General features: G+C 52.7%; 5 protein-coding genes across 5 annotated transcripts; 2 read left to right on the plus strand and 3 right to left on the minus strand.

Annotated features, from left to right (window-relative positions):
* Window positions 1-1,916: 1,916 nt before the first annotated feature.
* On the minus strand, window positions 1,917-3,956 carry PUT2 (1-pyrroline-5-carboxylate dehydrogenase). Its single transcript, XM_018269759.2, has 3 exons — window positions 3,710-3,956; window positions 3,541-3,648; window positions 1,917-3,478 (listed from the first exon to the last, which is right to left on the minus strand). Exons 1-3 carry the CDS (start codon window positions 3,824-3,826, stop codon window positions 1,976-1,978), a joined length of 1,728 nt encoding a protein of 575 aa, XP_018135405.2. The 5' UTR covers window positions 3,827-3,956; the 3' UTR covers window positions 1,917-1,975.
* Window positions 3,957-4,385: 429 nt separating this feature from the next.
* Window positions 4,386-8,021, minus strand: VE01_00228 (uncharacterized protein). Its single transcript, XM_018269760.2, has 2 exons — window positions 6,424-8,021; window positions 4,386-6,374 (listed from the first exon to the last, which is right to left on the minus strand). The coding sequence occupies exons 1-2, from the start codon at window positions 6,745-6,747 to the stop codon at window positions 4,689-4,691; spliced, it is 2,010 nt and encodes a 669-aa protein (XP_018135402.1). The 5' UTR covers window positions 6,748-8,021; the 3' UTR covers window positions 4,386-4,688.
* Window positions 8,022-14,921: 6,900 nt separating this feature from the next.
* SSK2 (Suppressor of Sensor Kinase (SLN1)) lies at window positions 14,922-19,715 on the minus strand. The gene is made up of 2 exons (XM_018269761.2): window positions 15,780-19,715; window positions 14,922-15,728 (listed from the first exon to the last, which is right to left on the minus strand). Exons 1-2 carry the CDS (start codon window positions 19,219-19,221, stop codon window positions 15,220-15,222), a joined length of 3,951 nt encoding a protein of 1,316 aa, XP_018135401.1. The 5' UTR covers window positions 19,222-19,715; the 3' UTR covers window positions 14,922-15,219.
* A 56-nt stretch (window positions 19,716-19,771) lies between these two features.
* On the plus strand, window positions 19,772-23,354 carry VE01_00230 (uncharacterized protein). Its single transcript, XM_018269762.2, has 2 exons — window positions 19,772-20,343; window positions 20,393-23,354. Exons 1-2 carry the CDS (start codon window positions 20,137-20,139, stop codon window positions 23,213-23,215), a joined length of 3,030 nt encoding a protein of 1,009 aa, XP_018135106.1. The 5' UTR covers window positions 19,772-20,136; the 3' UTR covers window positions 23,216-23,354.
* Window positions 23,355-23,661: 307 nt separating this feature from the next.
* On the plus strand, window positions 23,662-24,759 carry VE01_00231 (uncharacterized protein; the record flags this gene model as incomplete). Its single annotated transcript, XM_018269763.2, has 2 exons — window positions 23,662-23,784; window positions 23,882-24,759. The coding sequence occupies 2 exons, from the start codon at window positions 23,662-23,664 to the stop codon at window positions 24,500-24,502; spliced, it is 744 nt and encodes a 247-aa protein (XP_018135107.1). The 3' UTR covers window positions 24,503-24,759.
* Between the last annotated feature and the right edge of the window lie 5 nt (window positions 24,760-24,764).

Genomic DNA, 24,764 nt, shown 5'->3' on the forward strand with positions numbered 1-24,764 from the left:
CCTTTTGGATATCGGGTTGTTTATGTCGGCACCCCGACCTCCAAGGGGGGAAGGCAATGGGACGGTAATGGCGATAATAGGTGTTCACAGCCTCAGCAGGTATCGTTGGCAACAGTGGGTCTCCTCTTCTCCCATCATTCGAACGATGCTATCTCGTTCTACCAGCGCCTAACTTTTGTTTCCCATGAACTAATGTCCTGCAGCTCTCAGATTTATTGATGCAGTACAAGAGTAATCATCTCCAACCAAACCCCGGAACAGTATGGTGATGGCAAATGTCCACTGCACTGCTTTGGATGTATGGTCGAGAAAGTCTTATTACGCAACTGTATCTATGGAAGTAAGAGCTGTAAGATGGAGGTTTTGGCAAACAGAAGTAGTGCATCAGCAGAATGAGATGACGCTGGTGGAATGATGGAGGGGGAGGGGAAATGAGAGAGCGAGTGGTGCGTCTGCTTCTGAATATACCATTTACAACGCTCTTTGGTCTGCTGATAGGCGGGCAGTAATAATACGCTCACGCACCGAGCGAGCATCAGTATAGTGGTCGCAAATTTCTATTTGTAGTCACTGCACTGGTAGTTCTGCTGCGTGTCTGCGAATTATTACTGCCCGGGTACCAGCTGATCCAAGAGCTGTGGGCCGTGGTTTGTTGATATAGACTAATTTCGTTCCACTTGTTTCACCTGTGATGGAAAACACGTGGGATGAACCCGGCTATAGCAACAGCACCGGCACATCTCTTGGGTTATAGATATATACAGTTTATAATAAAAGTTTCATGCTGTGTATATCACCGATTTCTCCCCATGACAAGTTCCAGTGCACTCCAACTTGGTAACAAGTAATATCTCTACAACATTGCATACTCATGAGATGTGCCCTTGTCTTGCAGTAGATAACCCGATACGTTAATGCCGTTCTAACAGATGATATTAAGCAGGCATTGGTTATACACAGCTGTGCGCTCCGAGCTCTCCTATTCAGGGGCTTACTTTCGTCCCCGCCAACGTTGATACAACTATCACTCTCAACCCAGCTATATACGCCATCTATAGTTTAAGTAGACAAAGTATTCACAACACTCTTAGTCACAACCTCCTGAATCTTAGCTGGCTCATCCGCCCCAACAAAAGTCAACGCCTCGAAATCAGCAAAAAACCCCATCCGCCCATAATTAAACGACCCCCCAGTCAACATACACATTACTCCGACACTCGCGCCCCAAACTCCCACTACGCTCTCCTACATCTGCCTCATTCGAGCTAACAAGCTGCCCTGCAAACCCTTCATCCGCAATATTGGGAATGCTCTTAAAGACATATCCATCAAACAACCCTTTCCCCTTATCCGTCCCCTTAAGAGCGTGTCCGCCATTGTTCTCCCATACGCTGTTGACGGCGTAGAAGAGCGTGTTGCCGCTTAGGGCGGGGCTGCGGCCGGAGCTGTTAGAGATGTAGTCTTATTAGGGGGGGGAGTTAGTAGTAGATATAGGGTATGGGGAATGGGGAATGGGGAATGCGGAATGGGGAATGGGGAATGGGGAGTCGCTTCTTCCTCAGTTAAGGGGTCGTTCTTTCCATTTTCAAGCAGTCGTTCCTTCCTCTTCGAGTTGGCTGTTCCTTCTTTCTGTAGACGGACGGTCGTTCCTTCCCCTTTACATGGTCGTTCCTTCCTTAGTTACTGGGCCGTTCCTTCCCTCTGAAAGTCAATTGTTTCTTCCTCAGTTAAAAATGGCGTTCCTTCATTCTCGAGTCGGTTGTTCCTTCCATTTTTATGCGGTCGTTCTTTCCTTCTTTCCTTCTGCAGTCGATCATTCATTCCTGCCTCAAGACGACTATTTCAATAAACTTCAATAGCTTATATATACTTATAGCTAAAACCTTCCCATAAACTCCCCGCCCCCGGCCCCACCACTCCCACCTTCCAAACCAACCATATACCCGCATCCAACTCCCCAAAATTACCTCCCCTTTTAAACCTCATTACTAGGATACTCCACCTTAGTAGTCTCCACAAACTCCTCCTTAATACTCCTCATACTCACAAACCTCGTGAGCAGATTCACACTCCCCGCCTTATCATTCGTGCCACTCGCCCTCGCCCCCCCAAACGGCTGCTGCCCCACCACCGCCCCGGTGGACTTACAATTAATATAAAAGTTGCCCGCACAATCCCTCAACCTCTCCTCCGCGAACCTAATCACCGCGCGGTCCTGCGCGAAGATGCTACCCGTAAGCGCGTACTCCGAGGCGTTCGAGATGGCCTGGATAGCGTTGTTGAAGTTGTTAGAGCGCGTAGACTCTTTGTCGGCGTAGACGTGGACCACGAGGATGGGGCCGAAGAGCTCGGTGCTGAGGAGGGGGTGTTTGGGGTCCGTGGTCGCGTAGATGGTGGGGTGGATGTAGTATCCCTTGGAGTTATCGTATGTCCCTCCCACGAGAAGCTCGAGGGAGTCGTCCTTGGCTGCTGCGTCGATGACGGCGGCGAGCTTATCAAAAGACGCAGCATGAATGACTGGTCCGACGAAGTTCTCAGGCTCGGTAGGCGGGCCGATCTTAAGAGCCTTGGTCTCGGAGACGAGACGCTCTTTGAATTCTGGCCAGATGGTGGAGGGGACGTAGCAGCGCGAAGTCGCAGAGCATTTCTGGCCCTGGAACTCGAAGGCACCGCGCACGGTTTGGAGAGCTGCGTTGTCAACGGCCGCGCTGGCGTGGATGAGATGGAAGTTCTTCCCTCCCGTCTCGCCAACGATGCGTGGGTAACCAATATACCTGCCACTCGCAACACCCTCACCAATCGTGCCGTACAACTTGCGGAACACGGCGGTGGACCCGGTATAGTGCAGTGCGGCGAATTGCCTGTGTCCCAGCACGACCTTTGTGACTTCGGCTGGGGGTCCAGGGACGAACTGGATGACGTTTGGTGGGAGTCCGGCTTTGAGGAGGATCTGGTAGAGGAGCCAGTTGGATGCGATGGCGGAGTCAGAGGGCTTCCAGACTACGACGTTACCCATCAGTGCGGGTGCGCAGGGTAGGTTGCCCGCAATGGCGGTGAAATTGAACGGCGAGACGGCGTAGACAAATCCCTCCAGCGGCCTATACTCGACTCTATTCCAGACGCCCGGCGAATGCAGAGTAGGCTGCTGCGCATACAACTCCTCGGCATACTGAACATTAAACCTTAGGAAATCCACTAGTTCCGCAGCAGCGTCGATCTCGGCCTGCCATGCGTTCTTGCCTTGCCCCAGCATCGTGGCAGCCATCATCTGGTAGCGGTATTTCCCGGCAATCAGGTCCGCGGCCTTGAGGAAGATGGCGGCGCGGTCGGAGAAGGGCATTGATTCCCATGCTTGCTTGGCGCCGAGGGCCGAGTTGATGGCCTTTGTGACGTCGGTGCCGGAGGCTTTGGAGTAGGTGGCGATGGTGGAGGCGTGGTCGGAGGGGTTGTGTTGGGAAAGGGTATGGGAGGTTTTGACCTGGGAGGGGAGTCAGTTAGCTGTTGAGTTCGATTGGGAGCTTGGTTGGGTGGTGAACGTACCTCTTCACCGCCGATGAAGAGCGGGACTTCGAGTGGCGTCAAGCTCTGGAATTTCTTCAGAGCGCTCATGAGCCCAGCTCGTTGCGCGGAGCCTTTGGCATAGTGATGCTGCCTTCTCGTTAGTTTTCAATCGCAAGAGTTGCTGCTGTCAGCATGTTGGTGAACTCACGTTAGGTTCATTCGTAACCTTTGGGATCTTGAACGAGGCAAGGCTGACGTTCCTCTTCGCGGTCAGGGCGCCGCGGCTGCTGAGGGCAGGAATCCTGCGCATGGTTCTGGTAGCCATTGTTGCTTTTGATCCTCAACAGAAGAAGATCTTGAAAGAAGAGAATGAAGAGGCTTAAGAAGAAGGTCCTCCAGCGACCTTGTGGTATAAAAGTTTGGGTGAGTGACACCTCGTCTCCGCACCGGAGGGCTGGTGGGCGGCTTCCATCGGCCCCTTCTGAACCCCAATGCGACGCTATCAACAAATGAGGAGATAGCGGTGCGGGGACAGCTATCCATCTTACGTCACACTAGTTCACGTGATGGATTTTATTACGTGAGTGTATATATATATAATTGGAGAAAAGCAATCATCACATTATCACTTTAGTCCAGGAACAGAAACTGTAAGAGAATCAAAAAGGCATTGTCAGTGTTGATCTTATTATTTATACCCAATCCGCCTAATCTAAGATGTTTGCATATTATGAGGTTTCAAGCGAAATGGACAATTAACAAAAATAAGTCAACTCAAACTCCTAGATATCATGAAATCGTTTGTTGCCGTCGGCATACATGGTAGAAAGAGTCATCGTGATCGCAATCCAATCCGTAACCCTAATTATGCTCCTCCCGCCCTTCCCCCCCTTGACTCGTATCGAGTTAATAAGTGTTCCGCCCGTCGTATATATGCACCCTATTCCCAATCGCCATCCATGAATGGCCCTTTTTGTGAGTGCCTGGTATAATCGCTCCATCAGATCGTTGAACAAAGGAAAAAATAATGCTGTCGCTCGATGCTTTAGTACAGTTGAAAGACGAGCTCGAATGAGAATCAACGCTAGAATAGAAAGTGCTGCTGTTGGTACATGCGTATAGTTGGCGCCTTAGATAGATGCAAAGTGGAAGTTGATTCCCGTGCTGTCGTTGCTATTAGGTTGTAGTCAGGGGCTTCCTGAACACGGCTTGCCCTCGAAATCCCTGGGCGTGGCGTTATGAAAAACAAGGCCCTGGTTATTTCTTGACTGATCAGGCGATGAGTGCTCTGATAGCGAAACCAGGTAGTCCGATCCTTGTTGGTCCCATTGATACTGGACATGGAGTTTGCCTTCTACGCCAGTGCCGTCAAATTGGGTATTGTTGTTGCCGTATGCTATATTATTGCAGCTAGATTGAGGAGAGACCGAGAGCTCAGAGCCTTGCGAAGATAAATACTGCTGAGATATCGGCATCTGGGGATGGTAAAGATCGCTCACTGGCCCATGGCCATGAGACGTGCCAGAGTCTGTATCTGCTGGTGCCGACACGTATTGAGGGATTTGAAGTGGCTGAGACATCTGCAGGGCGAATTCGTCGCTTGGAAACGAACTGAGACCTGGAGTATGAAGAGCGTTGTCTCCGACGTCATATCCTGTCCAGTGATATCCACCGCCAGGGGTCTCGGGAGGTGAAAACCCGAGATCATACGGCGCGAAATATCCATTAGAAGGATCTTGGTTGGCGCCCAGTACGTCGTACTCTTGTTCGGATATATGCGAGTACTGTTTAGACTCCTCATCCATGTAGAATTGAGCGCCCCCGGCAATCTCATTTGGAGACCTCGGGGTTGGAGGGGCGAGGCCATTGGATGCTTGGATCAAATTGACCTGGCTGTCCATGCCGGCAAACTTCTTAAGCTCGTGGGGGAAGTGTGGACGAAGAGGGGACTGCGAAAGAGGCGCAACAGATTTGGAAACTCTGCTTCCCAGTACGTTGAGACCTGCACCAATAGATGCCGCGCGACGGACCCCAATACCAGGGCTCTTTGTTGCGCGTCGCTGCGGCGCGGCGGTTAAAGGAGTCTTCATACTCGGGGAGGCGCGGTCTCTAATCCCTTCTGTTCCAATTGGTGCTGGGCGTCGCTTGCTGCGGCGCGATGCGATGTCTGCTGAAGGGGGAGGTGACATGAATCTCATTGTTGCGCCCTCTTGCGAGGTCTCGGATGGCCTCCGGCTATCGCCCCTGTCATCTGGAATGGTACGTAGGCTGCTTTGGCTGTGCTTGCCAACGAGCAGCTGTGACGGGAAAGTAGCTTGCGCAGGATTGGAGCTCCCTTGAGCTGGAATCTTATAAGAGTAGTTGTGGGCGTTTGGCATCGACATCATCATCGCTTTGCGTTCCAAGTTCTCCATTGCTGTTGGCGATGTCGTATAGCCGTTGTCTTCGTACTTAATAATGTTGGAAGAGGCCGTATTTTGAAATTGAGTATGATCCAGTTCTCCCAAACTCTCGTAAATGGTTGCACCGAATTGATCTCCATCGGCCTGGTGATCAAACTCGAAACCATAGTTTCTCCGCTGATACGCGGCCTGGTTATCAAGCTCTGCGTGTTCAAGAGACTGGGAGCTTGCCACTACGGGAGCTTCGTACTTCTGATTGTATGAAGCCTTCTTATGAGCGCTGCCACTTCGAGGGCGTTTTGGTTCGTCTTCCGACGCAGCCTGCTCTTCTTCAAACATTTCCGAGAACTCCTTTGATAAATCGTATTCCTCGGTCTCTGGCTCACCAGATTGGGCGCGCTCAGTCTTGAGAAGTCTCGCCGCTTGCTTAACCTCATGTTTGGCTTTCGCTCGTCTGTTTTGAAACCAGTTCTAGGAAAGTGTCAGTACAGACTCCAAAAAGCACCTCGCCTCAACTTACGTTTATCCTGCAGACCTGCACACCCATGTTCTCTGCCAATTGGCGCTTCAAAGAACTCGGCGGCTTGTGGTTTTCTTGGAAATGGCGTTCTAAGAGCTCGACCTCCTGCTTCGCAAGGCGCGGTTTCGCATCATTGCGATCGGGGAAATCCTCACTGTGAATCGCAGTGTTGTTCATTGGCGACGGCTGCATCATATCCGAGTAAACCTCTTGCTGGTAAAACTGCTGATCGTCGTAGGGAAGGCCATGATACGCTGGAGGCATAGACATTGGAAGGCCATACGCGGGTTGGTAGAATTGCTGTCCATAATTGGTGGGCTGCATTGCGACTTTTGAGGTCGCGGGGCCAGGGAGTCACTGGGTCTCGTTCTCGTGGCGATTGAAGGTTGTCTGATCGTGTTACCGAGTAACGTTCGACTCAGACAATATTCCCAGACCGAAGATCAGAGCAGAAGCGCAGATGCGGGGGGCGCAAGTGCAGAGTTGCAAGGTGCCCTGAACAAGCGCAGGTAGGGAAGCGGGCCAACAATGCCGAGCAGCTGGGAACCGAAAACGAGTGACTGTGGTGAGTTGTAAACACAATATGGAGCTAATAGCGAGAGAGCGAGTGTCGAGGAAGCGATATAGTGTCAATAGACGGTGGATAAATATTTTAGGGCGCTATTGGGCGTTAAGGAGTGATCGGCGGGGGGCCGGTATCCTTGAAATCGGATGGAACGGGGCTCAGCGAGTGTTTTTGTCGGCTAAAAGAGCGACAGGAGCAGAATTGAAGGATCGGAAATGCGTCAATTGTAAACCCCTTCGCGAAATATCGAGATCCGAAAGCCCAATTGCTCAAGGCGCGGTCGTTTCTCCGCGGGAAGGATCGGCCTCGGTCGTGGATATGTGACCGGTTGAGGGTGTATGAAGTAGAGCAAGCGTCAATTCACGTTCTTCGTGTCTAATTGCGCATCCCGAGCGAAGGATGAGGAGAGATATGAAATATTTGTCGCGTCGGATCTGGGGAACGGGAACACGAAAGCGAATGTGAGCTCAGTCGACGAAGAGAAGGAGGTCGATGAGGATTTGGCGGGCAGAAGGGGAAAGGGATGATCGGTTTTCGCGCGCTGGGATTTGGGGCAGCCGAGTCGTTCCTGTCTGCAGGTAAGCGGTTCTTCAATCGGCGAGATTAGCTGCCTCGTCGGGGGGAACGACGGCAACGATCTTGAGGCGGATTGCGACGGGCGAGGGCGAGGGCGACGACGTGAAGAAGAAGAGGAGAGAAGGATCGATGGGTGGGATTTGAATGAAGATAAGCAACAGTGCACAGGTTGGGATCGGTTTTCCGTGTCGATCTTCTGGGAGGCTGAGATCAGAAGGGAAAGTGTGGAGGAGAAAGTGATATTTGGTTCGTAAATAGGAATGATTTTCAGCCGGTGGGTGGGTGTGGTGTATGGCTGCAAGTAAGTAAAGGTACAGAGTTTAAGGTACTACATGTGGTAAGGGGGTTAGACGCGACAAAAGTGACATGTGGGTGTGGTTTAGGAGAGTGTAGGGAGTTGGTTGTGAGTGGATGCGAGTGGTGGGTTTTAGGATGTATCAGTGGGTGCCAGTGGGTGGGCGGCGGAAGGTGTGTGGAAGAGCGAGAGAAAGAGAAGGGAATTGTGGAATTTGTGGGTGGGTGGGATGGATGGATGGGTGGGAAGGGGCGCCGGCCGGAGATGGGAGATGGGTTTAGATGGGATGGGCGGAGACCGGGGAGGGGAGGGGGAGATTCAACTGCTAGGATTACTAGGATTGCTTGGATTCGACTGCTAGAATTGCTAGGGTTGCTTGGATCACTCGCTAGAAATATGCTAGGATAGCCTGTTAGGATGTGCTAGGACTTACTGGAATATGCTAGGATTGACTCGAATTACTAGCATTTACTGGAATTACTAGGGTGTTGCTAGAATAGAAATCAGCTAGGATCACTAGGAGTGCAACTGGGATTTGCTTGAAATCAGCTAGGATCACTAGGAGTGCACTGGGATTTGCTTGAAATCAGCTAGGATCAACTGGAATTGCAACTGGGATTTGCTTGGATTTGCTTGGATTGCTTTTGTATGCAACTGTCTGTGACTTGACTTTCTTTTGAATTGGCTGCAAAGGTACAAACCACCCACCACTCCCCTAACTTCCTTCCTTACTTAGCAAGGATTGGCTGCATCTGGAGGCGTTAATCCCCACGGTGTGGTTTCGCTTTACCCTTTCCCTTATGAAAGTCGTAGTCGTACGAGTAGTAGTCGTACCAGTAGTAAACGCAACGTGTAATAGAGTAAGAGTACTGTGAGTAAGGTACGACGAGTAAATAGATGGGTGTGGTATGAGTGGAAGCTACAAGTACTCTAGGGGGAGGATGTATGTAACTCACAGTACGGAGTACACACTCCAAAACAACCGTATACTCCGCATAACAACACTTCCACGCCTCCAGAACGCGCCAGACTCTCACAGCCCCCAATCAAAGCACTCTACGCCACTCTACCCTACTATAAACTCCTCTCTCCAGCCAACAAACATTAAAGTGCCGCCCATCTCATCCAAACAACACCATGTTTATCTCCAGCTTATAATCCGACCACTCACACCTCGCCGTCTCGTCCTCGTTACCCGTTCGTGTCGTCGGTCTGGACCGCCCATAGCCCGCGTTCGACTCCTGTCAAGACCTGTCGTGAATTGGGACGACGGGATTGGTCGGGGCGTTGCGACTAGACACATGCTCTCACTGTGTGGTGTGTGTATGGAGGAGGAACTAACTTGTACGGTACACCACTCGTACCCGCACCCACAAACTGCACTTCGTACTCCTCCCACTCCCTTACTCGAGTTACTTGCAGACACTCACAGTAGTTCGCAGCACCACCAATCGTACCACCACCCGCTCACTTTCTCCGCCCCGCCCCGCCCCCCGTGTCTCTGCCTGGTCCTCCCCCTCTCCCCTCACCTCACCTCACACCTCCTTCTGGTAAGTGTCTCAGCCCTCTTTCTTTCCTCTTTCGTCCTCCCCGACCTCCAGGCGCCTCCATCCCGCCCATCCCGTTACAATTCCAGTAATACCGCCTCCAGCCATCCATCCCCATCCATACCGCATACTGTAACCCCTCCTCCATTCGTCACTCTCGCCTCCATTCGTCACTCTCTCCTCCATTCGCCTCCCTTTCTTAGCTTGGCTAACTGAGTGGCCAGACGCGAAAACCCATCATACACACACACACATGCATGCATGCACCAGCGCTTGGGCCCGAGAGGGGATGGCCCATATAGATTGCTGATCTCGAAGTTCGGGAACCAAGGATCGAGCTGTTTGATCACCGGGGAGAGGAGTAGTAGTAGTGGGACGTCCAAGACCGCCGCGCGACCGCCGGAGCGCAGGAGTCCAGGCGTCCCCGATCCTTCCCCGTCTGTCGCCGCAGCACCAGCACCACCAGCAGTAGCAAGCAGGAGGCCAAACAAGCCAAGGGATCCTGTACAGTGCAGTACGGTACGGCGCACACACGCTCCGCTCCTCCCCAAGGACCCCGAACCTGAACTCGAACCCTGGATATGACCTGTCACCTGCGTCTCTTGACAGGCATCGCGCGTGTTCTTCTGCGTGCGTCGTCCGTTATTTTAGACAGATAGTGTCATACATGCTTACCCTACGCCCTAGTACCGTACCGTAAAACCCGAGGAGCGAACTTTTTTTCTTCGCGCTCCGTATATGAATCCCTCTTACTGGCCGGGGGGACCATAGCACTTGTTCCTAACCGCCACCCACCCTCCCAGCAAAACCCTCATGGGCTGATGGGGGCGACGACCGGTGCTGTGCAGGACAGGACAGGGGCCGTTCGCTCGACACAAGAAAACAACGGCGGTGGTCCACGACTGGTAACTGGCTCCATACCTTTCACATTTCTCGTCCCCCAGCGACCCGCAAAACAGCCGAGTCTAGCCTTGACAAATCCCAGCTAGATATCGCTTAACAATACTGTAAAAGTAATCTCAACGGCGGTTAATTGGTGAAAAAGCCGAAGAAGCTGAGCTGCCACCACACACACACAGCCCAGCAGCAGCAAGCACAGACACTTTGCCACCGGCGCCCGTTCTGCCACGAGGTTTTGCTTGGCTTGGCTTTTGTGTGTGGGGACTCGTGTGTGTGTACGTGCATGTCTACGATCTGACAAACAGCAGGCCGGCGGCGATAATGGAGTTAATCCCCGATAACTGACAAGAATTGCTGACGGTCGACTGCTGCGGCTAGGAGGGCCCACGACCGGTCGAGATTTCTAGCATGCACCACGTAGTCGGTTCGCTCGCTGGGTGTATGAAGGGGGTAGTGGTCGGTGGTGGTCTACAGCAGCCTAGTCCCACGGCCATGCCGGCGTCGACTCTCTCCATGCATGCATCGCGCGCGGGCACTGCATTCTGCATTCTGCAGTGACCAGATGCAGTTGCCAGAACATTCGCAGTCGCGCCTAGGCACAACGGAATTCCTCTAGTCCAGCTTTAGGCACACAACCACCACAAACTTATCCATACAAGTGCACTTACGACTTGCAGCAAGCCAGCCCATTTCCTAATACTGTATGTGCGATTTCCCAAATGGGGTGTGCCTGTGGGTTTATGTATGCAAGGCTTGTGCATGATCTAGTGTCCTCCAATTGCAGACAACATGCGGCTTGCGCCCATCCATGTGATGGGCTCCGAATGTACTGCTGGGAGTCGGGGGGGTTTCTATTTTGGCTGAGGAGAAGGGGGAGGGAGGGAAGAAAGTGTAATAATACGGTTTTGATATAGGGAAGTCAAATATAGATTATGCGCATCGGGAGGGAGGCGCATTTAAGGGGGGCAATGATCTGCGTTTATCCAGATCGATGGGCCCTGCGATGTAATATGTGGTTCAATATGTGGTTCGTATCGCGGCGGTGAGGTAGGGCCGCTATTTGAAAGGTTTGGGGGGTTGTGAGATATCTTCCAGAGTGCACCCAACAGTAACCAGAGTGTTCCAACAGCAGCCAGAGTGCTCCAGCAATAGGATCATGGAAGTGACAAACTCGGGCTGGGCTATATATCACTTTCGCGCCGGGAAAGGTGAGACTGATTAACCTAGCCGCCGGAATTTCGTAATCTTCCCCCTCTAGCCTCTAGGACGATATCATATCATATCCCATCCCAATATCCCCGCGATACCACCTATCCAACGCCAACGGCGACATCCATCCCCCCCTAGCCCAGCGAATACAACCAACCAAACATCACGAAAATCATACGCCATTCACGTGGCGATACGCTGGGCATCCTCACCCACCACCAAACACGACCACGGTACGGTACATCACATCACCACTCCCGTCCCACACAATCGGTTCATGGCGCTATATCCGGGGCATCATTATGATTATCAAGCCGAAGATAACCCAGCAAAAACTGCCGTTCCCTTTGTCTCCCTCCCCGCCCACCCACCACAAGCGCCCGCGGCGTCGGCGAGCGAGCTTATCTCTCATCCACCTCTCATCCACCTCTCTCTCCTCTCTCCAGGCCCTAAACCACGGTACACGACCCCCCGCCCCGCCCCGCCACCCGGTGGAGAGGCCGGCAGCGGAGAGAGCTGTCTTTGAAGCCGAAAAACTCCCCCTCACACGGACCCTTTTTTTCCCCAGTCCCAGTCCCAGTCCCAGTCCCGGGGCGTCCGAAGTTTTTGTCTTTCTAGGTTCGGGGGGGGGATTGTTGGGATGGAGAAGGGGAGTAGAATTAGGTAAATTTAAGCGGTTGCAGGTAGGCAGGCACCTTGCTTCGCGAAGGGAGGGCACGACAGCAGCCCTGGCAGGTGTGTCGGCGGCGGACGGGCAGCCACACACGTACGGAGTGAACACCACGCCACACCACACCAGCCTAAAAAAAGGAGGGTGCGTGCACACACACACACAGACACACCAGCGGCGTAGTTTAGTAGCTTTGCCCTGTGTATCCGCCCTAAAACCGGTGCAGGGTACAGTACGATACAGCGCTACGCACATACATGCAAGTTACTATACGGCGGTGGTGGTGGGTGGTGGCCATCTCATCGCATCGCATCGCACCTCAGCCCACACTTTTCAGCTCCCCTCCCCGTACCTGAGCACTTCCCCCTCTCTCCATCTCCCTCCCCTCCCTCTCCCCCTTTACAGCGGGGCCGCGGATTGGCCGACCAGAAGCGAGTTGAAAATCGCGGAGGAGGACGGAGTTGAGGCGCCGAGGCAAGGCAGGGCAGGCAGGCAGGGCGCCAGGTCGGTCGGTCATCTCATCTCGGCAGATCTGCCCTCTTCTCCCCGCCCCTCTGCCTGCGCCCCGCCGCTCCTCTCTCCAGTGCTGCTGGGCAGTTATGTATACACAAGTCCGCCCATCTTTATGCCCAGAAAGAGAGGGGACGCTAGGGGGTGTGCACGCACTGACAATGGGCGGCCTCGCGTATTTACAAGACACTTCCGCGCCGACCAGGGGGTGAGGGGGCGGCCTCGTGGCACCCTGGTTTTGGGGTCAGGGATACGTCGAGGGGGGGGATCGCTGGGATGTAAGTGCCCAGGAGGTAGATATCTGCGCTCTGCGAGCTACGGACGCCACGCTTTGTAGTTGGGATGAGGATGATGGGATGGGTGAATGGAGACCGAGAGAGAGGGGTGCCACGTACGATGGGGATGGGGGGGTGATATGCGGGTGTAGGTATAAATAAAGTAGTGCACACATACGCAGAGAGGGCGAGGGTATGCCACGCATACGCCTCGCACTGGGCTCGTACACGTATAGTGATGGATGGGGGAATACAAAGAGGAGCTGAGCTGAGCTCTTGTTCCAGCACTGGCGGTACTGGGAGAGCGCTGGCTGGCTGGGAGACAGCGTCAGCATAGCCAGCGCCGCCCTGAGACACCCCCTCTCCCCTCCCCCCCGCTGACTCCTCTCCCTCACTACTGCAGAAAGAAACCCACTGATGCGCCGACCGACCGAACCGGCAGCGCAGTAGTATCCACACAACGCAACACACCTATCCCCCACCTCAGCATCGCATCATCGCATCTGGTAGAAGGCAGAAAAACAGAACCACGTGCATACTCACTCACCGTAGCTTGCCGTAGCTTTGCATTGGCGGTTTCAGCAGCGCTTGCGTCGTATACTCTAGAGCAGACTGGCCAGGGCGGCGAAAGAGGGGGGCAGAAGGGAGACAGACACCCCGTATGTTGGTCGGGATCCCGCATGCAGGTACGAGAAGCGCGCGCGGTCCCTGCCAGGCTGCTGCGCCGCCTTGGTGGCGACGGAGGGATATGTCCCTTTCCTTTTTTTTTCACCACGGCAATCAGGGGGAGTAGGTAGATAGGTAGGGGAAGTAAGGGGCCCCGTCGTCCCACCATCAGCAAGAACCTTTTGCTCGCTCGCTCGGACTGTAGTTGTAGTTTGATTTTTCGTCGTATTTCAGCCTGGAGTGGTTGAGATGGGACGGAGGTGCAGATGCGATACCTTGCTTCGTCTCAGTGCCACGCAGTATCTCATCTCATCTTATCCCCTATCATGCTGGCGCTGAGCCCATAAGCTAGCCAGCCAGCCAGCTAGCCAGCTCTCTCCAGGCGCCCGGTAACTCGCGCGCAAAAGGTATATTCCGTCCCTCTCCCCTGCCGAGACCGGTCCGGAACCACAGCCAGCCAGCCAGCCAGCCAGCGCCCGACCAGAGAATCCATCCCATCCACTCCTCAAAGTAGCTGTGTAAGGTAAGTAGCAGCCCCAAACCCCCCAACCCAAACGCCACCAGCCTGACCGCCGGGCCCAGCCGTCAGGTAGGGAGTGCACAGTCCAAAGGCTTAACCCCGCCTCTGGGCTATCGCTGGGACAGCTCCTGATTGTACCATACTTTGGTAAGGCAAGTGTCGTGGGTTTGGTAAGAACCGCGGGTGGGAGAGGAGGACCCCGCTGTGGTGAAACGAGGCGTCTTACAGATGGGGTGGGTGAGGGGGTTGGTGATCCGCCTTACACTTGGTGATGGACGGGCGGGCTGGTATCTGTGGTGTTGAGGGGAAGTTTGGGAGTCTGGAGTGGTAGGGTAGAGTGGGGTATCGTCTTGAACTTGAAACTTAACTTGCTTTTATCGTGCCGTCGTGGGGGACGGCAGGTGTGTTACTGTAGCGCGGTCGTCTCAGTTCCATGCCACAAAGCCACGCCAAGACTAGACTTTGTGACGGGCTATGATGTGATGTTAGTTAACTGATTGCAAGCTCTCGGTAGTTGTACTCTGGAGATTCGACCCCTCTGTGTGTGTGTGCCGCGTCAGATGGCCAGGTGCCGATCAAACCCCCTTTACAGCCCGTGTTGTAAATGACGAAGCTCATCCCCTATTTCCTGTCACCCAACCAAATGACTACCCCTATGATTCAAAATCGCTCGTAGATATATATCACATTTTGGAATGTAGCAGTAGTAGTAGCAGTTCCCCTGAATGCCATGTAGAGAAACTTGATGAAGCAATGTAAAAAATCGTCATAGGTAAATAATTTCGTTTATAAGAGTTGCCACTCGAAAGAAGAAGCTAGAATATATGTATGGATAGAAGACCACCAAAAACAAAACAGGTGTCAATCCATCAATTACAATCGTTTACATAACCCCCCTTCCTTCGTATCAGCAACCAAAAAAAAACGAACAAAAACAGTAATATAAACCAGACCCAATGCGCCAAACGCGCTTCGCTGAACGTTATGTGTACGTGTGAAAAACCATATATGCATCTCCCATCAAACCCCCCCTTTCACCAAATCACCCCCCGCCCCTCGTAGCTCAATAAACACTATTCCCCCTCGAGCTCCCCGAATCGCTCGGCGTAGTCGGCTCAATACTAACCTGATTCCTAATCGTCATAATCCACTCATGCTGCAACAACTCCACCGCCGACGCCCTCTGTTTCGGATCCCTCAAAAAGCACCTATTCAAGAAATCAATCCCTCCCGCACTCAACTGATCCGCATTCGGCAACTGCGGCGGATTGCCCTGGGCGATGTTAAACATGATAGCCCATTCATTATCCAGGGACGCCCAGGGACGCCGGCCCGTGGCCATCTCGAGGATCACGCAGCCGAGAGACCAGACGTCGACGGCGCCGGCGCGGCCGGGGTTCTCGCCTTTGATGACTTCGGGGGACATGTACATGGGGGTGCCGGTCATGGATTTGTTGGCTTTGGGGAGGATGGAGGAGTCGCCGTTGATGAGGGTTTTGCCTTGGCGGGCGATTACTTTGGCGGCGCCGAAGTCGACGTATTTGATTACGCCGTTGTGGTCGAGGAGAATGTCTAGAGAGTGTTAGAACCGGGGCTTTGGGAGTGAGCAAAGGGGAAACTTACTTTCTGGCTTGATATCGCGGTGGACGATGCCGCTTTCGTGGAGGTAGGCTAGGCCCTCGAGAAGTTGCAGTGCGTAAACCATGATAACCTGCTCATCTTCGATTCTACCGTAGTCGAGTAATCCAGCGAGGGATCCGCCAGAACAGTATTCCATGAAGATGTAGACCTTGTCTCTGTGAACTTCAATGCCGAGGTAGGATACGACATTAGGATGATCAAGAACTTCAAGGACGCCCATCTCATCCCTAATTTGGCCCGCGATAGTAGGGATGAGTTGTGGATCCTGGAGACGAATTTCCTTGACGGCCATGAGGAAGCCAGAATCGAGGTTGGTCGCTTCATAAACAGACCCAAAGGTTCCACCTCCAACGAACTTGCCCTGCTGCCAACGCATGGTAACATTTGTTGCCGACGATGACAGGAAAGTGAGAGAGCGGTCAGCATCACTGGATTCTTCCAAAACCCGCCCAAGAGTCTGCCTCTCAGCTTGCTTCTGCTTTCGGAGTTGATCAATCTCATTCAATTGCTCAAGGCGCTGCTCGCTAATGTAGGCGGCAGAGGCCTCGTCGTCAAGCATTCTGCTCGCATCGAACTTGCGGAATTGGCCTGCAAGTGCATCAATTCGCTGCTTTTCTGCCTGTGCTGCTGCTAGTGTCGATCTCGCGCCCATAATATCAAAGTGGGAGATCAACAGGCTCATACATCCAGCGACCTTTGCCCGAAGCCTGGCATACTCGTCGTCTCCCAACTCGAGGATGTGCTGGCCTTGCGTCATGAGCATGGAGAACTCCAGGGCAAGGACTGCCCATTTAAAGGTCTTTCTGTCGGATGCAACGCAGTCGTCGCAGATGAAGCTGACCCAGTCCAAAGCCAGCTTAGTGAGCTTGAGGTTATTCATCTGTCGACGGTTCCTGTCCATATAAAGGAGCGAACGTTGACCGAACTCGGTTGCAAAAACAAAACAATTGTGGATGAGCTCCTGGCAGTCCAACCCCGCTGTCTGCTTCCGGATAACTTGAACGCTATCCATGATGGTGTTGGATAGCTTGTAAGCCACCTTTTTGATCTCGGTGAGCTTGGCGTTGACCTTGTGTAAGTTTGACCGTTGCTCAACAACCATGTCAAGTGGTAACTCTATTCTGCTTATGAATGCCAGCCTAGCGCTAGCAAGGCGTGCCTGCGACCCATCTGCAATTAGGCGCAAATGCCCCAGTTTTAGATCAATCGATGGCTCTCTGGTGTCTGCATCCATCTGGCGTCCCATCCATTGAAGAGGCACTTCAGGGCGCATGATCAATAGGTATGGATGGTCCACCCCATCAACCTCATCTTCGTGGTAGCAATTGCTCAGTATAGTGGCAATATGTTTAGGCCTATTCCATAGAGATGGCGAGGCCAATAAAAAGATGCCATCATGCTCAAAACTCGCGGTATAGACAAGGAAGTGACCAGAATCTATAAGCTTATCGTAAAACTGTATCGTCTCGTCTCTATCCATGGACATGCTGAAATCGGTTGCGTTCTCAAACCGATCGCTCAAAACTCGAGAAAATCTTTGCAACATACGCTGTCGAACTCGGACGGAATCTAGAATTGCTTTGTAACGTTTGTTCATCTCTGCTGCCGTCTCTGTCGGTTTCTTCTGAAGCTCACGTTCAAACGTTAAGCTGAGGCGGCTCAGGGCCTTGTGGGTCAAGGAGCTGAATTGTTCTGCGACCTCTACATCACCACCCTGCAAATGGCGGCCAATCTCGTTGGAAAATGCCCACTCCTGCTCGAGTACCTCGGCCTCCTTGAAAGCGTTCTTATTGCCTCCGAGCTTCCAACCGAGCATTTTGAAGTAATATTTGAGGGCGTCGAGAATAACCTGATCAAACGAGTCATCGATGCATGGCGGCAAATCCCATCCTGGCTCAGGCTGGGATATAGCTGCATTCTCCTGCTTTATACGCACAGCCAACTTGAGCAGGATCTGAAACTGTGAAATCATCTGCTCCTGCATCATGGGGTTCTGTTGCGCCGTCTCCCTGACCTTTCTTGCGTATTCCAACCGCACCACGATGATTTGCTCAATCAACCGGGAAGGGAAACTAATGAGGGTAAGAAGCTCCTCGATGTAAGGCGGAAGATGTCTCTTCGCAAACTCTGCCGAGTTCTCGATCAATGTCATCTTTGCCTTCATAACGACATCGGAAACGCCCACGAGCATACTCTCATCGCCATGAAGAGATTTCAAGCCATCTTCTTTGAGAAGCCTGTCGATAAAAGGTGCGCCATCTGATAGTCCATCAGAACCGGGAGAGCGTTCCTTGACCTTCAAGAAGTCGAGTTCAGGGTTTCCAACCCAGTTTTGAAGCACATTGAGCTCAATGTTTATGAGTTCCGTAGTGTTATGCCATGAAATAACGGCGTCGCAGGTTGCAAGATGAGCAGGAGAATCGGCCGCCTTGTGTCCAGCAATTAAGGCGGTCCTTGAAGGGTAGAGTCTCTCATACTTTTCAATGCTCTTGACAACTTCACGGATTTGCTCAATTGCAGTTTTCCCGGTGTCGCTTTCGCCCTTTACCTGAAATTCCGTAATCTCATCAAGCACCGTACTAAGATTCGCCCTTCCATCCTCGATTATCCTTCGTTGCGCTGCAAAAGTTCGGCCACATATCCTTGCGCGTATGCCAACCCACATATCCTCCTTCAAATCTACACCTTGTTGCTCGGATACACCAATCAACCGCTTCTTCTCCTGTCTCACAACATCGCCAGTCAATACTGACGCAAGCATGCCGTGCCATTCCAATCGTTCTCGATTCCGGGGATTCTGCAGCTCTTCTGGCGTTACTTCGACCTCGTCGTTTCCGTAAAATAGTAACGTCTCCTGGTCGAACGAATCGGTATCGAAGTGCGCTTCCGACGAGGGGGATATATCGTCGCTTTCTTCGGTATTCGAGTCATATGCTAGACCCGGGGTATAGTCCTCGAAGTAATCCGGTTGGTCTTGTCGGAGCCTTCTGACATAGGCCTTTTCTTGTGCACGGTAGGATGCCCTTGGGTCTCTGTGAGGTCGCGGAGTCGAATTTGAGCGGTTGCGACCACCTAATCCCGATGGTTGTGGCGTCTTTCCTGGGCGGCGAGGAGGGTTGTAGGTGCCTGAAGGCGTCCTTGCAGGCCCGGTTGGTCGTTGAGGTCGAGCCGTCCCTCCCATTACTGGCGACTCTGGCACCCTTCCTCCAGCTGCGCCGGCATCACTCGAGGCCCTCGACCAAGAACCCGGGACGGAGCCACTAATCGAGCCATGATTTTCCAAGAGCGGGGGCGACAGGGCCCGGTTTGTGCTGCCGTAGAAGGCGTCGATACCGTCGTCTAGTTCAAGATCCTCATCGTCCGGGGAAAACGTGAACACTGGTGGTTCAGTAGGTTCGGCAGGTGGAAACGGCGATCGCTCCATTACCGCAACGTCTTCAGGGCAGTAAATGAAGCCAAAGTGTGTGTCCTGGGGTAAGTCGAGGTAATGTGAGTCTCGCACTTGTTCATCGCGAAGTCATGTAGCCTTGTGGTTGATTATCGTGGTTTATTTGCCACAATTAGAGTGTTGGCGTAACAGACTTGAATCGGGTTCAACAGTCTCGCTCGGGCTCCTTCGGAGAGCAACTTCAAGCGCTTGAATGGTATAGTGTTGATAGGGCACCAGTACGGGGGCTGGTAACAATTGAATTCTTTTCGATTGGATTGAGCAGGAACGTTGATTGCCTGTTTGCCCTTTCCTGTCGTACTTCAATCAAGCAAGCACTTGTATTCCAAGGCAGAGCTTGGGTTATTGGGTTAGTATGGTTAGTATGGCTAGTACGGTTAGTACGAGATTAGCTCCCCCATAGGGTCTTCCCGTGGGTTAATCGTGAGCAAAGACCACTGGGCCTTAGCCGGGTCGCTGCTTTTAAGATCTGTAGCAATTTAGCTCATCTGGACCCCAGCGAACCCAGCCCACCAAGCACCCACCAAGCACCCATCAAGCACCAACACACGCATCAACGGCCACTGTATGATCAGATGATCAGCACTGTGTGATTTGTTTGACTGTGAGACATCGCATGCCGCCCTAAGCGGCAACCATTTTGGCTCCCCTTTGGATTTTGGGCGTACAAGGGTACGAATATCGAAACCAAACACTCTAAGGTACGTACCAACTATATTGCAACGACCCTCGCCAAACGCGGTCAGAGAGAAGAGAAGAGTGACGGAAGTTCTATGTGGGAAGGTTGAACGTCATGCCCATATGAACATTCTCACTTACCGCTTTTATCCTTTGCATATTTTTACGTGCAATTCTCTTTCATCCATGACTCTATGACATTATTAGAAGGCCATGCTCGTTCATGACGGGTTCATGGCTCAAGACGCGTCCTTACAGTGCTCCGAAACGCGTCCAAAAAGTGGTGTTCTGACGCCTGCGTCCGATGCCTCCTCCCACTCCCACAATGGATCCCAGGTTATCTCCCGGAAACGAAAGAGGGACCCTGTTGAGAATGGGGGCGGCTTGGAAGAGTTACTCTCTGAGAGGTTTACGGTGAAGGTTTGCACGATCCTGTCCCTTGCTGGACAAATAACTTACCCCGTACCAGCCACACCCATCCTCAGTTCACGACCGACCCCGCTCTTTCAAACCCATTGCGCTTCTCTCTCGATCCGACTTCCCCCTCTCAAGCCTTGACCGGTCTAGGCCAGCAGCATCTGCATTGCCCGACTCACGGTTATATGAATCGCATGTTAAGATATTGGAACTGGAACAACGTATGGGCAGTACGCCAGTGGTTCTCATTGCCCAATTGGACGATAACAAGGCTCTCTACGCTGTGGAATATGAATCGAAGGGCCTATACGTCCTATTTAAATTAGGCTCATGGGTTGATCTGAGCAAGCTATGCAGTGTCGCCGTGGTATCCAGGCCCTACACAAAATCACACAAACATGATAACCCACAGGGTGTGGCTGGCCGTGGAGCCTCCGCCAATAACGCCTTATCTCCGGCCGAGAGTGATAAATATAGCAAGAAAAAGAGGCTGGCAATCGAAGCAATCCAGTCCATGGTCAAGAGGCCATCCACCAGCCAATCTCTGAACATCGAGCAGACAACATCTACGGAGTCCCCGAGCACGGCATTACCTCTGGAACCCATTCAAATTGCCCAACTCGACCCAGTCGCAGCCGTACAGCCGTCGCAAGATGCCCCTTTGGAAGAACCACGGGCAGAAGACATACTGGACGGCGTCCGGTCGCAGTATCTGGATACTCTGTACCTATCAAAAGTCTCAACAGCATACTTTGCGAAAGGCCCCCTTTCTCGTGCCAGGGCTGCTTTCCATTTGGACTTGGATTCCACACTTCAAATGAAAGATCTCACCCAGTTCCTCGATAGCCTTGTTCTCCCTACGAACATCCTGGACAAGAAATATAAAGATGGCCTACAGGAGTTTGTTTCCACACTGGATCCAGGAATGGAGAGCGATCTAGATGCGGATGCGAAGACTCGCCCCAAAAAACGAAAGATCAAGAAAGTTAAACTGGGCAAAAATGGGCTTTACAATACCGAGGATAGCTTCATCAAGTCCTGGTGGGGAAACCATGATGTCGATGCTGAGACCCCAGGAGCGGCTAGAGAAGGCACCGCCCGAAGCAGGATCTCTAAGTTGCGTGTTCGCGAGATCCTGCTCCAAATCATTCTTATTCTGGAGACGCTGGCACTCCAGAAGCTATGTCCTCCCCCCGACCCTACCGATGACCTCCCACTTCCAGCTGTGGCGGAAGGCACTCCAGGTGACAAAACGCCCCGAAGTAAGGCCAAAAAGCCTCGGGATTTATCTGCATTGGTTGCTGTTCACCTCGATAGACTTAGCATCTGGTCATTATCAGCCGGAGAAGGCACTTCAACATCCAAACAAGGACCAACGAGCAGCGCTCCAAATTTAACTACAACTAGCGGTAGTGATGCTACTGATATCTTACGAAATTTTTGCTTGGAGGTTGTGGTGCCTTTCTTCTCAGCACGATTACCGTCGCTTTGTGACACTATTTGCCGCAAGTTGGGCGGCCCTAGAGTTTCCTCGCCAGCTCGGCCTCCGCTGAGAAAGTCGTCAAGCATGTCAGCAACTGCACCTTCGCGCCCAAGCGCAGTAAGCAAAAAGAGCGCTGTCACCGAAAGCCGTCGAAGTTTGCAGCGGGCGTTAACAGATGAGAAACTTCAAGCCCGCTCAAAGTCTCGACGTCCGTCTGTAGCGGTATCTTTGTTACGGTCAGCAACTGCGCCGGTACTTCCTCCTACTCTTAAACGAGAAGGTAGTGAGGCTGCTTCTTTATCAAGTATCCCAACGATAAACTCCCAGTCTCAGCATGCCAGTCGCACAGCTGCACATAAGGCCAGGAAACCCTCCCAAACAGAGAATGGCATGGGCCTCGGCGCCCCTCCTGATCGCCAGTCAAAGAAGGCCAACATTGAGGCAGAACTGAAGTATGCCATATCTGTATTAAAGAAGCCCAACAGACAACTTGCTGGCCAAACGACGGTTGATTTAGCGGAGAAGAGAGCTCTAGCTAGTGCGTCGCAATCTAGAAAGGCTAAGAAGCCTACTCGAAACCCAGGTTTCGAAAATATGCGGCCTACTGGTGTACAAATTCTTGCAACGCCAAAGAAGCCGCGCAGTCAGAATATGGGACCTGGATCTCAGATGTTTTCCCAGTATCAGGCAGAGCCTGAACTGGAACCAAGCTTTGTGCCTCCGTCGAGCATTTCTAGAGTTTCAAGCTCGGGATACCGCCAGGCCGTACCCGACTCTAGCCCACCTCTCTATAGGTCTGCGCCTGTGTCAAGGGAACAATATCAGTCATCAGTGGTGAACGCCACGCCAACTCGAAGCTCTCGACAGACGAAGCTAGACTATGGCGTATCCGTGGTAGATACAACTCCTGTACGAGTCACTTCTGCATATTATGGGAACTTAGGAGCTACAAATCAAACCGGTGTAGTTGCGGATACACCAGTACGGACAAGTATGGCAGCATCCGACAACTTCAAAAACCTCTTTGCGGCGCCGAAGCCGCGGCGTGAGTTAGAGATCCCGCCCTCCCCTTCTCCACCACGGGCTCCACGGAGTTCGACAATTGATGGTTTCTTGCGTGTGCCACCGGAGCCATACCGCGAGAATATCTCCGAGACACCCAGAAAGAGTCCACCAATCCTATGCACTCCCGTCAAAACACGGACAGAACCACAAAACGAAGCAGTGAGGCCGCGTAGCCCACTGAAGCCGTTAAACTTTTCAGCCGCATCTTCTCGCTTCGAAGAAGGCAGTAGCAGCCTGTTAGAAAGCAAGGCTGTAAAGCCAGCGGCAGCAGCAGCTGATGATGGTGACATATACAAATCACTTGGCTGGGACGATGATGATTTATGAATTTTGCATGGGCGGATAGGTGGACGGCGCTTTGGGCATTTGCAAGGATGGGCTCCTTTGGAATCACAACATAGAAATGATACCTAAGCATTGAATGAATGCTGCATGAATGCTAGAAACAATTAAAACAGTATCACTACCATAACAAGATCACTGACCAATACTCCAACCTCCCCTTTCACACCCCCCATAAACACGTGACCCGACGCGGAACGCGTGAACCAGGTATTCCGCGCCCAAACCCACAATTTACACGTCCACCCAATGAGGAAATCCAAACCACACAGCTCTTCCGCCCCAGCTCCCCTCGCCTCACGTCAAAAACCGCGAAATATAAATAAAAAGTCACGACGAAACGAAATCGCTTGACCCGTCCAATGCGTCTATAATACCCCCCCATATCCCAGCATCTCTCTCATCGCAGTTTCTGCGCGAGGCACGCAACCATGCCGCCCCGCAAGAGCGACGTGGCGAAAGCTACCAGCGAGGAGGTAGCCGTTGGCGCGCCGAGCACCAGCACGCCTGCGAAAGAGGCAGCGCACAAGGAGAAGGATGGTATTAATATCGAGGTTCGTGCCCTTTCTCCGTCCTGTTCGCGAGCCCCAACGGCGCGCGGATCACAAACTTGTCGCGGAACGTGAATGAACTAACCTTTTCCCGCACCAGGACCTCAACCTCCCCAAGTCCATCGTAACGCGCCTCGCGAAATCCGTGCTCCCGCCCAGCACGCAGATCCAGGGAAACGCGATGCTCGCGATGACGAAATCGGCGACGGTGTTCGTCGGGTACCTGGCGGCGCACGCGAATGAGTATGCTCAGGCGGCGAATCGGAAGACGGTTGCGCCGGCGGATGTGTTGAGGGCGCTGGAGGATCTGGAGTTTGGGGAGTTTAGGCCGAGGTTGGAGAGGGAGTTGGAGGTGTTTAGTGAGAATGCTGCGAGGAAGAGGGCGGGGGCTGCGAAGAAGAAGAAGGGGGGGGAGAAGGAGGAGGGGGAGGGGAAGGAGGAGGAGAAGGAGGGAGGACCGAAGGCGAAGAAAGCGAGGTTGGAGGAGGGGGCGGAGGTGGGGGGGGTGGAGGAGGAGGAGACGCAGCTTGATGATCATGAGGAGGGGGAGGAGGAGCATGAACATGAGCATGAGGGTGATGAGGAGCCGGATGATGAGGTTGAGGATGATGGGGAGGAGGAGGAGCAGGAGGATGAACATCATGATGGCGATGGTGAGGATAGGGTGGACAATGGGAGGGATGAGGATGAGGCGCTTGATAATGGCGAGGATAGCGATTAAGTCTGAAATGTGGTCTAGATATGATCAATGGTAAGGCGTTTGGGCACGGCGCTGCAGGGGCATATAGGGTTGGAATACGAGATAGCCAGGCATTGAAGAGTGGGTGAAAGTCCGACGAAATTGCCAGTAATACACTCCATCACATCTATATTATCTCTTAATGACTTACCGCTTCCCTGTCAAAGTTTTATAAAACTTTCAAAACTCCTCCGGAAAACTACAATCACATGTCACACCAGCACAGAACAGACACAGCAGCAGA

Source organism: Pseudogymnoascus verrucosus (genome assembly GCF_001662655.1).
Source record: "Pseudogymnoascus verrucosus strain UAMH 10579 unplaced genomic scaffold scaffold_1, whole genome shotgun sequence".
Lineage (NCBI taxonomy): Eukaryota > Fungi > Ascomycota > Leotiomycetes > Thelebolales > Thelebolaceae > Pseudogymnoascus > Pseudogymnoascus verrucosus.